The sequence below is a fragment of the Siniperca chuatsi genome, linkage group LG16 (assembly GCF_020085105.1).
Source record: "Siniperca chuatsi isolate FFG_IHB_CAS linkage group LG16, ASM2008510v1, whole genome shotgun sequence".
Taxonomy (NCBI): Eukaryota; Metazoa; Chordata; class Actinopteri; order Centrarchiformes; family Sinipercidae; genus Siniperca; species Siniperca chuatsi.
Window position 1 is genome coordinate 4,106,196 of NC_058057.1, and position 16,603 is coordinate 4,122,798.

The 16,603-nt window shown below is 48.4% G+C and overlaps 1 protein-coding gene across 2 annotated transcripts in view; it reads left to right on the plus strand.

The window, feature by feature from the left end:
• Positions 1 to 15,914, plus strand: part of LOC122863534 — a 28,073-nt gene extending 12,159 nt beyond the window's left edge. For both annotated transcript variants that reach the window (XM_044170113.1, XM_044170112.1), the window contains one exon: positions 15,181 to 15,914. In XM_044170113.1, the coding sequence (XP_044026048.1) occupies positions 15,181 to 15,884 (704 nt within the window). In that variant the 3' untranslated portion in view covers positions 15,885 to 15,914. The remainder of the gene's footprint in view (positions 1 to 15,180) is intronic.
• Positions 15,915 to 16,603: the final 689 nt, after the last annotated feature.

Consider the following 16,603-nt stretch of genomic DNA (forward strand, 5'->3'; position numbering starts at 1 on the left):
GTGAAATAAACTGTGTAGTGAACCTTAGCAATGTATCAGTGACTGCACCTGGCAGACACATGTAGCCCTCAGCTCGCCTTCTATTTAATGTGAATGCCACGTTCCTGATGAGTTTATTTTACCAATTTATCTCTGTATAAACTCTGTAATCTGGATCTCTGGGGACTATGTTAACCAGTTTGTTTGTAGTCCTGTGAACCTTATAAGACATGCTGGTATCAATCAGACACATTTTCATAATCATTATTCACTGGTCCCCAGGGAGAGCTAAGGTATAGTAAGTGTATGGCTGCAAACAGGCCTGTTTAATTTAATTTAAAAAATCAAGACTAAAAAAGTTAAAGGTTGGAGATACATGGTTTTAACAGTGGCATATTACATTTACACATCACCACACCAATGGACAAATCTAATTTTGAATTAACATGCAATTGGTACCCAGCAGAAAGTAATGAAAATTATATCTTTTCTCCTTTTCTTTCTATGCACAGCTAACGTTTTAAAATGGGAAATCTTAGCTCAGTGCTTCAAGCTTAAAACAGAACTAGCTAATTTGGTACAGTACAGAGTATTTGTCTCATTACCCATGCACCTGTGGGCTAAATGTTGCTAATCAAGAATCATGGTTTACAGTTAGGATTGGGATCATGAGAACTCAAACAAGACTAAAGGCGAAGGTGCTTTCAGGTTACTGGCGCAACCTCCAATGTAAACACAGCGACAGTGGCAAGGAGAGCAGCCGCTCTCGTTAACACACACACCTCTTTACTGCTGTATTCAGAGTTATGATGGTTCAACTTGCTGTCGCAGCTCTTCATGTGCAACTACAGCAATACAGGAGCTGATTTTACTGGTATCTGAGTTGCCTGAATGATGCACCTCTTCACAGCAGAGACAGATCAATGAAGAGAAATGGTCTGAGCAACATCAACTTAAAAGTCTGATTATCCTGTCTGGGACAATAAACAATGTTTATGATAATAGTTATCAAAACTTGCAACTCTGTTTAGCTGCGTGATGAGATTATACTAGCTGGATAGCAGCAGCCTGTGGTATACAGGCTGGTAGGATCAGAGGTAGCTGGGCACCGCCAGGAGCCACATTTGCACACATTAACATTTTGACCTAATGATTGGACCAGATGAAAAATCAAAAGATCACCAAAGTATTACAATCAACATATGTGCTATGGGGGACATCTGTTCCAAATTTCACAACTATCCATCCAATAGTTGGAAGTCAGTTGGCTTTAGTTTTTAGGAAACATAGATTCCTGTGCAAACTTCCATGGCAATCCATTTAATAGTTGTTGCAATATTTCAGTGACTAAAAATTCATAAAAACGTGCACATTCCTTGACACGTCCTGTGGTTATGTAACAATACTGTAGCCATTTGGAAGATAAGCTAATGGTTTTTGGGAAGCTCAAACAACTTTGGTTAGGATTAGATTGAACAATTTAGTTTAGTGTTTTAGTAAGGTTTAAGGTTAGGATGAGAAATGACACCATTTCATTTTCTTTCTATTCAACTTGTTGAGGTTGGTGAGCTGTTGTCGGTGCTTTACTAATCAACAACCCACACGCAGTTGTTCTACACAACTTAGGCATGTGTAGAATTTGGAAACATATTACTTTGGTGCCTCCCAGTGGCAGTATCAATAAGGTAAATCTGACAATGAGATGAATGGGCAGATAACAATACAAAGACCAATGCAATTTTCATTGGGATTGTGAAGTTTTAAGCAAAAAAAACATATGCCGTCAGAATAATTTGAAATTGCTGAAATCCACACATAATGGCTTAAATGTTAAATGTACTGTAAATATCCTAGACCAAGCTTTGAATTTCTTTAGCACGTTTTAAAATGTCATTTGATTTTATATCACTGTGCCTCCCTGCCAGCACACCTCACCTTGCATTGAATTAGGGATGCAGAATGCAAATGAACACAAATGCTGTAAAAATCAATGAACTGTAAAAAAAAAAAAAATAGCACCACATCATCTGCATGACAAATGTTCATCCCTCTGTCAAGGTAAAGGTGGCATAGCTCTTTACCTCTAAATAAAGTGGTTTAGATAATCTGGCTGAACTGTTGGCTTGTTTACAACCTGTTTGACCACTCATGTTTCTGGCCCTGATGGAGCTATTTTTTGCAATGTTGCCTCACCCCGAGATCTCAGCAGTTACTTTGGTGTGTACAATGCCATCATAACCACTACAACCAATGGTTGGAACTATGAAAATAAAACCCAAGTTGTAATAAACTGTAGTTTTCCTGTAATGTTATGAGTATGCCCTTTAATGGTTGGGTTAGTATATCAGGATGGGAGGTAAGGTCTGGCTCATTGACACTTTTTAAATCAACTGTGGTCAAAATATGTTACATTTAGAATGTAAACCAGACCAATCTGAGACACATTCTAACTTGTTAGATTAAAGAGCCAGCAAATTTGATGTTGGGAACCATCCAGACCTGCCAGTTTGCCATGATCAAATGCTTAAAGAAAACAAATGCCACTGAAACAAATAGTGTAATCATAACCAGCTGCCTCAAGTTTGCTGCTTTTTGAGTTCAATCAATTAATATTGGAGATCAGATATACATCAAAGATATAAGCAATTAACAAATCTGCCCTGTCAAAAGCTGCTATATTTGGCATCAGATGTGGTCTGATCAGACCTTTAGGATTCTGTTTGACAGTGTAATTCTGTACTCCCTCAAGACTGAAGCAACCACAGCCTTTGTACAATTCAAAGCTATCAATATTTACTTTGGTAGTTGTTCCATATTGGATTTCTGAGGGACATTGATGGAGCCCGCATGTTAAAATGTAATCTTACAAAAAGAGTGTTAGAAGTGACTGGGAGTCACTTAACAGTGTAAGTGCACTATCTCAAGTTCTCTGCTCCATCAACTCTGTAGAAGAGTATTGATGTGATGCCCTTACACTAAATGAGTGTGTGTTCTACACACTGGCAGTTGATAGAGGACATGTGCAGGACTGGTAGCAAACAGTTCAGGTAACCAAATATATTAGTGTACCACTTTCTAATAAGGCACCGTTTACAAATCACTGACTGCTACTGGCTTGATCTGAGACACGTGGAAAGTGGGGTGAACTTTCATTGACCTGGGTAACCTTAGCCTCACGGCGGCGGGGTTGATGATACGCTCAATGGTGAACGGACCGATATAACGGGCGGCTAGCTTCCTGAATTCTGTATGCACCGGAATGTTTCTGGAAGATAACCAGACCTGTTGACCAGGCTCATACGTCGGGGCAGGAATCCTCCGCCGATCCGAGATCCGCCGGTCCCCCGATCGACACAGTGCTGCTCGGGTCTCTCTCCAGATCTTATGACAACGGCGAAGATGGTGCTGCACCGAGGGAACCGCCAGTTCCCTCTCCTGGGACGGGAACAGAGGAGGCTGGTAGCCTAAGGATGCCTCAAAGGGAGAGAGACCCGAAGCGGAGCTAGTCAGTGAGTTGTGCGCATATTCGACCCAGGCGAGTTGGGAGCTCCAGGTAGATGGGTTGCTGGCCACCACACAGCGTAAAGCAGCCTCGAGGTCTTGATTGGCCCTTTCCGTCTGTCCGTTGGACTGTGGATGGAAACCCGAGAGACTGACGATGGCCCCCAGCGCCTGGCAGAAAGCCCTCCAGACTTGGGAAATGAATTGGGGCCCCCGGTCGGAGACTATATCCAATGGTATACCATGGAGACGGAAAACGTGCTGTATCATTAGGTTGGCTGTCTCCTGGGCTGACGGAAGTTTAGCCAGAGGCACGAAGTGCTGCCATCGAAAACCGGTCCACGATGGTGAAGATGGTGGTATGACCCTGGGACCGGGGCAGTCCGGTGACAAAGTCTAGGGCTGGGTGCGACCAGGGGCGACTAGAGATGGGGAGAGGCTGGAGCAATCCTGCCGGGGGTCAGTGAGACGACTTCCCTCTAGCGCACACACAGCACGCAGCGACGAAGGCTCGGGTATCTGCCTCCATTGTGGCCCACCAGAAATGTCTCCTTAGCAGCGAAAGGGTCCGGGTCACCCGGGATGACAGGCGAAGCGTGAGTTGTGTCCCCATTGAAGGACCTGGGAATGGGCCGCGTCCGGGACAAACAATCGATTAGGGGGCCCGTTCCCGGGGTCTGGTTGGTCACGCTGAGCCGTCCTAACAATTTGCTCGACCTCCCAGGAGACGGCAGCCACCACACAAGCAGACGGGAGGATAGAGTCAGGTTCGGGAGGAACATCCAAGGTAGCGTGCTGCCGGGAGAGAGCGTCAGGTTTCGTATTCTTCGACCTGGGACGATGGCACTCTGGATGTACTCAAGATTTTTGTGATCCATCCACACGACAAACGGTTGCTCAGCTGCCTCCAACCAGTGCCGGCATTCCTCCAGGGCCAACTTGACAGCCAGGAGCTCTCTATTACCCATCCATCCATCCATCCATTTTCTTCCGCTTATCCGGGGCTGGGTCGCGGGGGCAGCAGTCTAAGCAGGGACTCCCAGACTTCCTTCGCTCCAGACACTTCCTCCAGCTCCTCCGGGGGGATCCCGAGGCGTTCCCAGGCCAGCCGAGAGACATAGTCCCTCCAGCGTGTCCTGGGTCTTCCCCGGGGCCGCCTCCCGGTGGGACATGCCCAGAACACCTCCCGAGGGAGGCGTCCAGGAGGCATCCAGATCAGATGCCCTAGCCACCTCAGCTTGCTCCTCTCGACGTGGAGGAGCAGCGGCTCTACTCCGAGCTCCCCCCGTGTGACTGAGCTCCTCACCCTATCTCTAAGGGAGCGCCCAGCCACTCGGCGGAGGAAGCCCATTTCGGGCCGCTTGTATCCGCGATCTTGTCCTTTCGGTCACTACCCAGAGCTCATGACCATAGGTGATGGCAGGAGCGTAGATTGACCGGTAAATCGAGAGCTTTGTCTTTCGACTCAGCTCCTTCTTCACCACAACGGTCCGATACAGCGCCCGCATCACTGCAGGCGCTGTACCGATCCGCCTGTCAATCTCACGCTCCATCCGTCCCTCACTCGTGAACAAGACCCCGAGATACTTGAACTCCTCCACTTGAGGCAAGGACTCCCCACCTACCCGAAGAGAGCAAACCACCTTTTTCGGTCAAGAACCATGGCCTCAGATTTGGAAGAGCTGATTCTCATCCCAGCTGCTTCACACTCGGCTGCAAACCGTCCCAGTGCATGCTGCAGGTCCTGGTTTGAAGAAGCCATCAGAACGACATCATCTGCAAACAGCAGAGATGAGATCCTGTGGTTCCCAAACCGACACTCTCCGGCCCCCTGACTGCGCCTAGAAATTCTGTCCATATAAATTATGAACAGAACCGGTGACAAAGGGCAGCCCTGGCGGAGTCCAACATGCACCGGGAACAGGTCTGACTTACTGCCGGCAATGCGAACACAGCTCCTGCTCCGGTTATACAGGGACCGGACAGCCCTTAGCAAAGGGCCCCGGACCCCATACTCCCAGAGCACTCCCCACAAAGCGCCCGGGGCACACGGTCGAATGCCTTCTCCAGATCCACAAAGCACATGTGGACTGGTTGGGCAAACTCCCATGAACCCTCGAGCACCCGATGGAGAGTATAGAGCTGGTCCAGTGTTCCACGACCGGGACGAAAACCACTCTGCTCCTCCTGAATCCGAGGTTCGACTATCGGACGAATTCTCCTCTCCAGTACCCTGGAGTAGACCTTACCGGGGAGGCTGAGAAGTGTGATCCCTCTGTGGTTGGAACACACCCTCCGGTCCCCCTTCTTATACAGAGGGACCACCACCCCGGTCTGCCAGTCCAGAGGCACTGTCCCAGACCGCCACGCGATGTTGCAGAGACGTGTCAGCCAAGACAGTCCCACAACATCCAGAGACTTAAGATACTCAGGGCGGATCTCATCCACCCCTGAAGCCTTGCCACCAAGGAGCTTGCCAACAACCTCAGTGACTTCGGCCAGGGTGATGGATGAGTCCGCCTCCGGGTCCCCAGCCTCCGCTTCCTCTTCGGAAGACGTGACAGCGGGATTGAGGAGATCCTCAAAGTATTCCTTCCACCGTCCGACAACATCCCCAGTCGAGGTCAACAGCTCTCCACCCGCACCGTACACGGTGTTGGTGAAGCACTGCTTCCCCCCCTGAGCCGTCGGACGGTTTGCCAGAATTTCTTTGAGGCCGACCGATAGTCCTCCTCCATGGCCTCTCCGAACCTCTCCCAGTCCTGAGTTTTTGCCTCTGTGACCGCACGGGCTGCAGCACGCTTAGCCTGCCGGTACCTGTCAGCTGCCTCGGGAGTCCCACGAGCCAACAAGGCCCGATAGGACTCCTTCCTCAGCCTGACGGCATCCCTTACTTCCGGCGTCCACCACCGGGTTCGGGATTGCCGCGCGACAGGCACCAGAAACCTTGCGACCACAGCTACGAGCCGCCGCATCGACAATGGAGGTGGAAAACATGGTCCACTCGGACTCAATGTCCCCAGCCTCCCCCGGGATCTGGGAGAAGCTCTCCCGGAGGTGTGAGTTGTAGACCCTGCTGACAGCGGGCTCCGCCAGACGCTTCCCAGCAGACCCTCACGATACGCTTGGGCCTGCCAAGTCTGTCCGGCTTCCTCCCCTGCCAGCGGATCCAACTCACCACCAGGTGGTGATCGGTTGACAGCTCCGCCCCTCTTTCACCCGAGTGTCCAAGACACGCGGCGGAGGTCAGATGATACGACAACAAAGTCGATCATCGACCTCCGCCTAGGTGTCCTGGTGCCACGTGCACTGATGGACACCCTTGTGCTTGAACATGGTGTTAGTTATGGACAAACTGCAACTAGCACAGAAGTCCAACAACTGGACACCACTTGGGTTCAGATCAGGGGGGCCGTTCCTTCCGATTACCCCTCTCCAGGTGGCACTGTCGTTGCCCACGTGGGCGTTGAAGTCCCCCAGTAGAACAACGGAGTCCCCGGGCGGTGCACTGTCTAGTACCCCTCCCAGGGACCCCAAGAAGGCCTGGTACTCTACACTGCCGTTCGGCCCATAGGCCGCCACAACAGTGAGAGACCTGTCCCCCACCCGAAGGCGGAGGGACGCGACCCTCTCGTTCACCGGGGTAAACTCCAACACGTGACGGCTGAGCTGTGGGGCTATGAGCAGGCCCACACCAGCCCGCCGCCTCTCCCCGCAGGCAACGCCAGAGAAATGGAGCGTCCAGCCCTCTCGAGGAGACGGGTTCCAGAGCCCAGGCTGTGCGTGGAGGCGAGGCCGACTATATCTAGCCGGTAACGCTCAACCTCCCGCACAAGCTCAGGCTCCTTCCCCCCCAGCGAAGTGACATTCCATGTCCCTAGAGCCAGTTTCTGTGTCCGGAGATCTGGTCGCCGAAGCCCCTGCCTTCGACTGCCGCCCAGATCTCTCTGCACCGGCCCCTTACGGATCCTCCTGCGGGTGGTGGGTCCACGGGAGGACGGCCCCACGTCGCTCCTTCGGGCTGTGCCCGGCCGGGCCCCGTGGGGAAAGGCCCGGCCACCAGGCGCTCGCCGTCGAGCACCCACCCCAGGCCTGGCTCCAGGGTGGGGCCCCGGTAGCGCCAATCCGGGCGACGTAACTGGCCTTGGTTGACAATTCATAGGGGGCTTCTGAACCGCTCTTAGTCTGACCCGTCGCCCTGGACCTGTTTGCCATGGGTGACCCTACCAGGGGCATAAAGCCCCAGACAACATAGCTCCCAGGGTCATTCGGGTACTCAAACCCCTCCACCACGTTAAGGTGGCGGTACAACGTCTCTATTACCGACGTTGTAATTGCGCTCAGCTGGGGAGAGTCGCCGGGAGAAGAAGGTGCACGGGTGGAGCTTCTGATCGGTGGGGGAATGCTGAGAAAGGACCGCCGCGATGCCGACGTCCGAGGCATCCACCTCTACGGTGAATTGTCGTGTGGCATCTGGTTGGATGAGGATTGGGGCCGAGGTAAAGAGGGCCTTCAGTTGGGTCCAAGCCTCCTCAGCCTCCGGGTCCCAAATGAAGGGGATCTTGGGAGAGGTGAGCTTGGTTAGTGGAGCTGCAACCCGACTATAGTCGCGGATGAACCGGCGGTAGAAGTTAGCAATCCCAAGAAAATGCTGTAGCTGTTTCCGAGTGGTGGGCATTGGCCAATCTGCCACTGCTTGTGTCTTGGCTGGGTCTGTCCTCATCCGGCCGTCCTCAAGGATGTAACCAAGGAAGCTCACGGAGCTGACATGGAATTCGCACTTCTCGGCTTTTACAAAGAACCGGTTCTCCAGAAGCCTCCGCAATACCTGCCAGACATGGTGGACATGGTTAGACAGATCCGGAGAGAAGATCAAGATGTCATCCAGGTAGACGAAGACGAAGTGGTTAAGGAAGTCCCTCAATACGTCATTAACTAACGCTTGGAAGATGGCTGGTGCGTTGGTAAGTCCGAATGGCATTACCAGGTGGTGTTAAAGGCAGTCTTCCACTCGTCTCCCTCTCTGATGCGAACCAGGTGATATGCATTCCGGAGATCTAGTTTTGTGAAGACTTTTGCTCCCTGGAGTGGTTCAAAGGCGGCGTTGATCAGAGGCAGCGGGTATTTGTTCTTGATGGTAATTATATTGAGTCCTCGATAGTCTATGCAGGGGCATAGGGTCTTGTCCTTCTTGGAGACAAAGAAGAATCCTGCCCTTGCTGGCGAGGAGGATGAACGAATGAGTCCAGCACGAATCCCCAATGTATTTTTCCATGGCCTCTATCTCTGGTCGCGAAAGATTGTAGAGTAGGGTCACTGGCAGGGGAGCCCCAGGGAGAAGATCAATGGCACAGTCATACAGGCGATGCGGTGGCAGGGATAGTGCTAGGTCTTTGCTAAAGACCTCACGGAGGTTGTGGTATTCTTGGGGGACTAAAGACAAATCTGGAGGCAGGTGGCCAGACAAAAGGAACTCCAGCCCATTACTGTCCCTTTTGCCCAGTCGATGTGGGGATTATGCAACTGCAGCCAAGGCTAACCCAGCACCAGTGGTGTGTTCGGGGATGAGATTAGTTGAAACTGTAAGCTTTCCCTGTGATTTCCGGAAAGCACCAGGCACACCGGAACCGTACTGTGGGTGACTCGGGCCAGGATACGGCCATCTAGTGCCTCCGCATTGCGTGGAGTATCCAATGGTTCGGTGCGGAGACCAGCCTGCCGGGCCAACTCAACGTCTAGGAAGTTACCTTCTGCTCCGGAGTCGACTAGCGCCTGCAGTGGGAGAGCCTCATTCTGATAGTAGAGAGTGGCTGGAATCTGCAGCTCGCGCTGACTTGGGTCACGGGGGTTGTTGCGGCTCACCCGAACCCCCACTGCGACGGGTGAGCCTAGTCTTTTGGTTGTCTGAAGCATTTTGCCAGGAAGTGACCTTTGTCACCACAGTAGAGGCACTCCCCAGCAGCGAGTCGGCAGCGACGGCGTTCGGATGGAGTCAAAGGGGTGCAGCCTAGTTGCATCGGCTCTTCCACGAGGCTGGCAGAGGCGGATGTCGGCAGTGTCGCCGATGCAGCGGTCAGGCTGGCCATCCGGGTTACGGAGCGGGAGGAGGGGACTGCGTGGCGAGATGAATGGGAGTTAGCACGGTCAGCATGCTCCTGGCGCCGCTCGCACAGGCGGTTGTCTAGCCTGATGCACAGCGAGACCAGCGCATCCAGCTCGAGCGCGTGGCTAGCTCATCCTTGAGTGGTTCATTGAGACCGGCTACAAACGCACTCACGAGCGCCTCCCCATTCCAGCCTGAGGCTGCAGCCAAGGTGTGGAATTCGACTGCGTAGTCTGCAACGCTCCGATTTCCCTGATGGATCCGCAGTAGCCGCTTACCCACGTTGCCTCCGTCGTCAGGATGGTCGAAAACCTTTCTCAGTCCATCCAGAAATTCGGCCAGAGACATCGATGAGAGAGGGCGCTGGGCGTGTGTAGCCTCCGCCCAGGCTAGCGCTCTGCTTCTCAATAACCCTACTATATCATTTACCTTGGACTGGTCCGAGGCGAAGGTGACAGGGCGCTGGCAAAAAACCAATGAGCATTGCAACAAGAAGCTCCCACATCCCGTGACGTCCCCAAGAGAATGGGACTGGGTCGGAGGAATGGGATTCCCGGATGGGTGGAGGAGGGAGCGTCGCCGGAGGTTCCGCCGAAGTCGAGGGTGACGCTGACGGGGCTGTGGTGGAAAGTTGAGCTGTGAGGAAACTTGCTGGGTCAATTGAGTGAGCTGAGTAACCATGGCCTGATTACTCTCGGCGAGAGCCTGTATGAGTTGCTCATGCTGGCCAAGACGAATCCCCTGGCTGGTGATCGTCTGATGGAGCGGAACTGTTCCCGGGTTTGCACGTGCTGGGTCCATGCTGGCCAGATCGTTCTGTCGTAAGACTGGTTTTTAGGGCCCAAATGCAGAACACACAGGACAGAGCACAGTAAGTTGACAGGGGGGCATAGTGGCTAGTTATGACAGTGTGTGTAAGGATATGGGGGAAGAGAGAGAGACAGAAGAAAGGAAGGAAAAAGGGGCATTTACAATAATAACAATTATAACAATAATGGGGAGAAAGAGAGTAGAGAAAAAAAGGCTCCTACGGGGCATTTCTAGTCAGGCCCCAGACAGTAATAATAACAATAATAATAATAATGTAACACATTTTAAACAAAAGTAATAAATAATAATACTCATTACATAATAATCATCACCATAACCACCAAAACCCCTTATTATTATTATTATGATTATTATTATTATGATTAGTATTATTATTTTTATTATTAAAAATAAAAAAATAACAATTGAGATTTTTTGAGTTAATGGATAATTCAATTTTATTTATACAGAAGTTATCTCATTGCACTTTTCCTATAGAGCAGGTCTAGACCGTACACTTTATAATATTATTTACAGAGACCCAAGAAATCCCACCATGAGCAAGCACTTGGCGACAATGGCAAGAAAAAACTTCCTTTAAGAGGGCAGAAACCTTGGACAGAACCAGACTCAATGGTGGGTGAGAGAGAGAGAGAGAGAGAAAGGAGAGGGAAGGGGGAAGGGGGGAGGGAAGCACAATGCAAATCCCACCTAGAATTTAAAAATAGTGGTAATGCAATGGTAGTGGTAATATTAATAAATTAATTATAATAGGAATGACAGTTATAGGAATAATTAGAAACAGCAGCAGGAACACGGGGGCAGCAAGCAGCCCACAACCACATATCCAGTCTCTACAGCTCCAGAGGTATAAATACCTGCTGAAAGCAACAGGAGAGAAGAGAGAAATTAGGAAGCACAGAACTACGGGAGAGAGATGTTGAGTTAGGAACATACAGTAATGGGATCAAAATGCATACAGATGGAGAGGGAGAGGAAAGTGGTGCATCGTGGGAAGTCTACCGGCAGTCTAGGCCTATAGCAGCATAACTAAGAGATGGTTCGGGACTCACCCAAGCCAGCCCTAACTATAAGCTTTATCAAAGAGGAAAGACTTAAGCCTACTCTTAAATGTGGAGATGGTGTCTGCCTCCTGAACCCAAATTGGGACCTGATTCCACAGGAGAGGAGCTTGATAACTGAGGGCTCTGGCTCTCCCATTCTACTTTTGGAGACTCTAGGAACCACAAGTAACTCTGCATTCTGGGAGTGCAGTCTTCTAGTCAGCTAATACGGTATTATGAGCTCTTTAAGATACGATGGTGCCTGTCCATTAAGAGCTGTGTAGGTGAGGAGAAGGATTTTAAATTCTATTCTGGATTTTACAGGGAGCCAGTGCAGAGAAGCTACTATTTGAGAAATATGATCTATTTTCTTAGTTCTTGTCAGTACACGTGCCGCAGCATTCTGGATCAACTGGAAAATCTTAAGGGACTTATTGGGGCAGCCTGATAATGTTAATGATAATGAAATTGCAGTAGTCCAACCTAGAAGTAACTAATGCATGCACTAATGTTTCGGCTTCATCTTGAGACAGTATGTGCCTGATTTTTGCAGTGTTGCATAGGTGAAAGAAGGCGGTCTTTGAAGTTTGTTTCATGTGGGAATTAAAGGATAAATCCTGATCAAAGATAACTCCGAGGTTCCTTACGGTGGTGCTAGAGGCCATGGCAATGCCATCTAGAGCAACTATGTCTTGAGATAATGTGTCTCGGAGGTGTTTGGGGCACAATAACTTCAGTTTTATCAGAGTTTAACGTCAGAAAATTGGAGGTCATCCAGGTTTTTATGTCCTTTAGATCTTAGATCTAGTTCTATTGGACAACCCAGCAACCACAAAGAACCTCAGAAATATAGGCACCTCAGACCAGAACCTTTTCAGAGACAAGACATACAAGCGGAGAGTGTGGAGATATGACAAAGCATAGTTCTGGTAAATGAGAGGGTACCTATCCTCCATTAATCCAGTGTCTCCAGTGTCTTCGAGGAAGAAGATCCAGAAATAATCTGAACTAATATTACCATCATACTGCAAGATGACATGGAGGCATTTATACCAAACAATCGCCAGAAAGCATGGTGATAAAGCTTGGTTTAATGAACAGTGCAGAAGAGTGCCATGAAAAAGTGCTGACTCTATCTTAAGATGCAGACATCAAAGACCTTGGCTGCTCAACAAAAGTTTCTTGAAGTAAGAGCAAATTTCAACAAAGTAGAAAAAGTTCAAAGAGACAGTACAACAACAAACTGAAAAAAAGACCCATTACTGTAATTTTCTATTGGTAATGTCCATTTCAAACCAAATGTTGTCAGGAACATTTTGCACAACCTGGATCCAGGAAAAACATCTGGGCCTGATGAAATCCCAACACAAGTTCTCAAAGAGAATTATCAAATTGATTAGTCAACATAACCTTATGTATTTTTTCATGTCAATTCTTGCTGGTCATTTCTAGAGTCTGTGCGTCACACTTATGTCACAGTTGAAATCACTGCTCAGAAACCTACCTATCAGTGTGACTGCCCTGGCGCAGGTCTTTGAGCTTTTGGGTCATGCACGCTTTTATATCTACGTTACTCACACGTGGAAATCTGTTCTTAATTTGGTCTGTCAGATGAATACGCCTAACAAAACAAATATCAATATCTACAAGGGTTGTGCAAATAATCAGCTGAAATGAGTATCTGGTACAGATAATGTACGTTTTACGAGTAACATCAGAGTAAAATGTGTCAATATCTGTACTCGTAATAGTAGCAACTTTTATTAAAAAAAAATTATTCTGTAAATAGTTCTCTTACTCTTGTGATCAGAAACATTGCTCTTAAGCTCAATTCTGAGGCTGTTTAGCCCCACCCACATCCGGTTTAAGCCCCACCCATTCAGAGTACGGCTACAAATACAGATAATTTAGTTGGTTGAACAGATACAGATACAGATAATGGTGTGCTCGCGTATCCCTAATATCTACTTTAAAATATAAGGCAAATACATATCTATAAGATAGTTCATGTCGGGTGCCTTAAACTCCTAGGTCACCTGGGGTCCTTACACAAAGATTCAATTTCATACTAAAATGACTTATGACTTAAAATACCTTTGGAAAGTGCCCACTTGATTTGTCTAACTCAGTCCTCATTCCAAAGTTTAGTCAAAGCTAATATGAGGGTTCAGTAGTTTGCTTTTGTCCTCCATCGCTTACATTTACACACAAAAAAATATCATTTGTGAACTGCAAGGTTGATTTGTACTAAATGTAAGGGCGCTAAACAGTTATTCACAGTCAAGTGATGTTCTCTGTTAGTCTTGTCTTGTGTCTCTCTCTCTCGCTCTCACTCTCTCTCTCTCTCTCTCTCTCTCTCTCTCTCTGTGTGTGTGTTAGACAGCTGGCAACATTTTGCTCAATCCAAGCTGTACTAAGTATCACTTTTTTTTACCCATAAGTGGCCAAGAATGAACATAAACTCTGTAAATACTTCAATTCTGCACAGTTGAGTGCACACACACACACACACACACACACACACACCATAAGTAAAAGTTCACATATAACTAACAATTTTGACAGAATACAGCTATCAGCTTACAAATGTCAGTTACACACACTGCCCAGTATATAATTAATATATTGCAGAAAGACAGTTATATTTACCTAACCTGGCTTAATGCTGGCTAAGCCAGACAGGGGCAATGGACTCAGGATTAATGCCTTTAAAACATATTCTTATTATGAAGATATGAAGATTAGCTAGTATATAGGTGGTTGCTGTTAACAACATGACAAGTATACTTTTTACATTTTCCAGCTTTACAATGATGTTAGGGCAACTGAGTGAGAGAGTGAATAAGACAACATTTCTTATTTAGTGGAGAAAAAACGTTACAGCTCTTTTTTTGGTCAGTTAACATAGCTCAAGTTAGCATTAGCGACTATATGGCCGTTAACATTGTTGCTAATGTTAGGTAACACTATAGGAATAATACTACGTAGAGGCTATATATCCTGTAATTTGTAAATTTGCAATCACTTATCACGCCAATTTAAACCACTTAACCTGTGTTTTACTGTTAAAGAGTTAGCATGTTTTCATGTATTCCAAACCCTGAAGCTTCTCTGCTGGGTTGAAGGTGGCTGGTAGTCGGTAGGAAAATAGATCAACGTATCAGGTATATTAAAGTTTAGTAATGTAGTTTTAACATGTAATCAGTATGTCTTTTAGTGTTTGTGTAATAAAGTGTTTTAACCCTACCGCAGCCTCGGGGGGGTCAAAGGGACCCGGGGTGTTTGTCATTGTCCTACGATGATGGCAGCAGTGCTGCCCGGGGGCGGCGGTCAAAGAGACCCATGGCGGTGTCTTTGTCTTGCGTCGCACTCTCTCGCCTTGCAGGCCCAGTGCTGCCCCGGGGCGCCGGGTCAAAGAGACCCAGGTGGCCCCCTGTCACTTCCCTTTCCGTCCCTTTCCGTCCCTTTCCTTTCCTTTCCTGCGCTCTTCTGTCTTTGTATTCTCATTCTCTTTCCCTTCTTTCTCTTCTCTTCCTACCACCTCACCAAATGCCCCAGCACTGCCCAGAGCAGTTAGGAGACCCCTGCGAGCCGTCCTGGCGTTTGTTCCCTTATAATAATAATAATACTAATAATAATAATGATGATAATGATAAAAAGCACAACTACCCACCCCAATAATGAGCGCCAGACCTCATCTGCTTCTGCTCCTGCCACTTCTAGATCGTCTTCTAGATCTTCTTCTAGGCCTTCTTCTCATTCTGACGACCTCCCGGAAGACGAATACATGTCAGAAGGAGGAGAAGAAGAAGGAGAAGGTGGAAGAGAAAAAGATAATAAAGAAGGAGCCTGAGAAGAAGGGGCCCACAGGCGGCGGGGTTCATGTCCAAAGACGGCAAAGACAAATGGTACCCCGTGGCATTTCACCTGCAAACGGGGGACACTCGAACGGCGAGAGGACCTCCACCTCCTCATCATCCTCATCCCCCTCATCCACCTTGGCCACCACCGCCCGTGGACCCACGCCGTACACGGTGTCCCTAGCACACAACATCGGGGCCGTGTTCTGCCTGCTGTTCACGTCGGCCATAGAGCAGCTCGTCCTGGAGATGACCAACCTTAAGCCCAGCAAGCCGGCCAAGTATGGAATCAAATCCTGGGTGGCCTGTGATGCACAGTCCAGCTACACCTGGAAGATGCAGATCTACACTGGGAAACCCGCAGCCAGCGGAGCCCCGGCCGCTGCTCCCAAAAGGAATCAGGGGATGCGCGTCATGCTCGACCTGACCGAGGGCCTGAGGGGTCCCCACAACGTCACCTGCGACAACTTCTATGAGCTCGGACGGCAGCTCCTCCCCCGGAACCTCACCATGGTCGGCACAGTCAGGAAGAACAAGCCTGAGCTCCCACCCGTGCTACTCGCCTGAATACTCCATTCTAACTGGAAGGAGGGGTGATGATTAATGAGTTATTAGCTCTCCAGATCAAGGAACATATAGTCTTGTGGCATGGTCATTACATTTCCTGTCAGAGTTAATAGTCCTAATGTGAAAATATCATATTCACATCTCCAGAATCCAAAGAAGGCCTACAGATGTTTCTCGTTCCATTTGACATGAAGTAATGCCGTCATGGCAGTTTAGGAGGGGTGGAATGATTTTTCCAGGAGTAGTTGCATCAGCACCAACAACCACCAGGTGGCACATGTGAGCAGACCAAATGTAGTCTCTCTCTGTCCCTATTGTGGGGTAGTCACCATGTTGGGCAAGCAGGCCTGTCCAGTATACTTACATTACACAGTCTTAATTTCATAATGGATATTTGTGTTATTATATTTAAACCAACCATCCGTCAACACAGTTGTCGAAGTGTTTTTCAGCATAGGATTTTCTGCTATACTAAAATGAGGTTTTTAAATATGAAAAAAATAATGTGGGTTAGGGTTATCAAACTTTGATTTGAAGTGTCATTACTTGCATTATTTCAGCATAGATTATTACTGTAAATGTATGAAATTCACACTGTCCAGCCAAAACGGCCTAAAATATGTGCTGGTAAAGCCATTTGATTCATAGATCTCCAGAAATATAGTTACAGTGTAGATGCATTATTCGCCAGAGTATTACGATATTTTCAGAAGATAGAT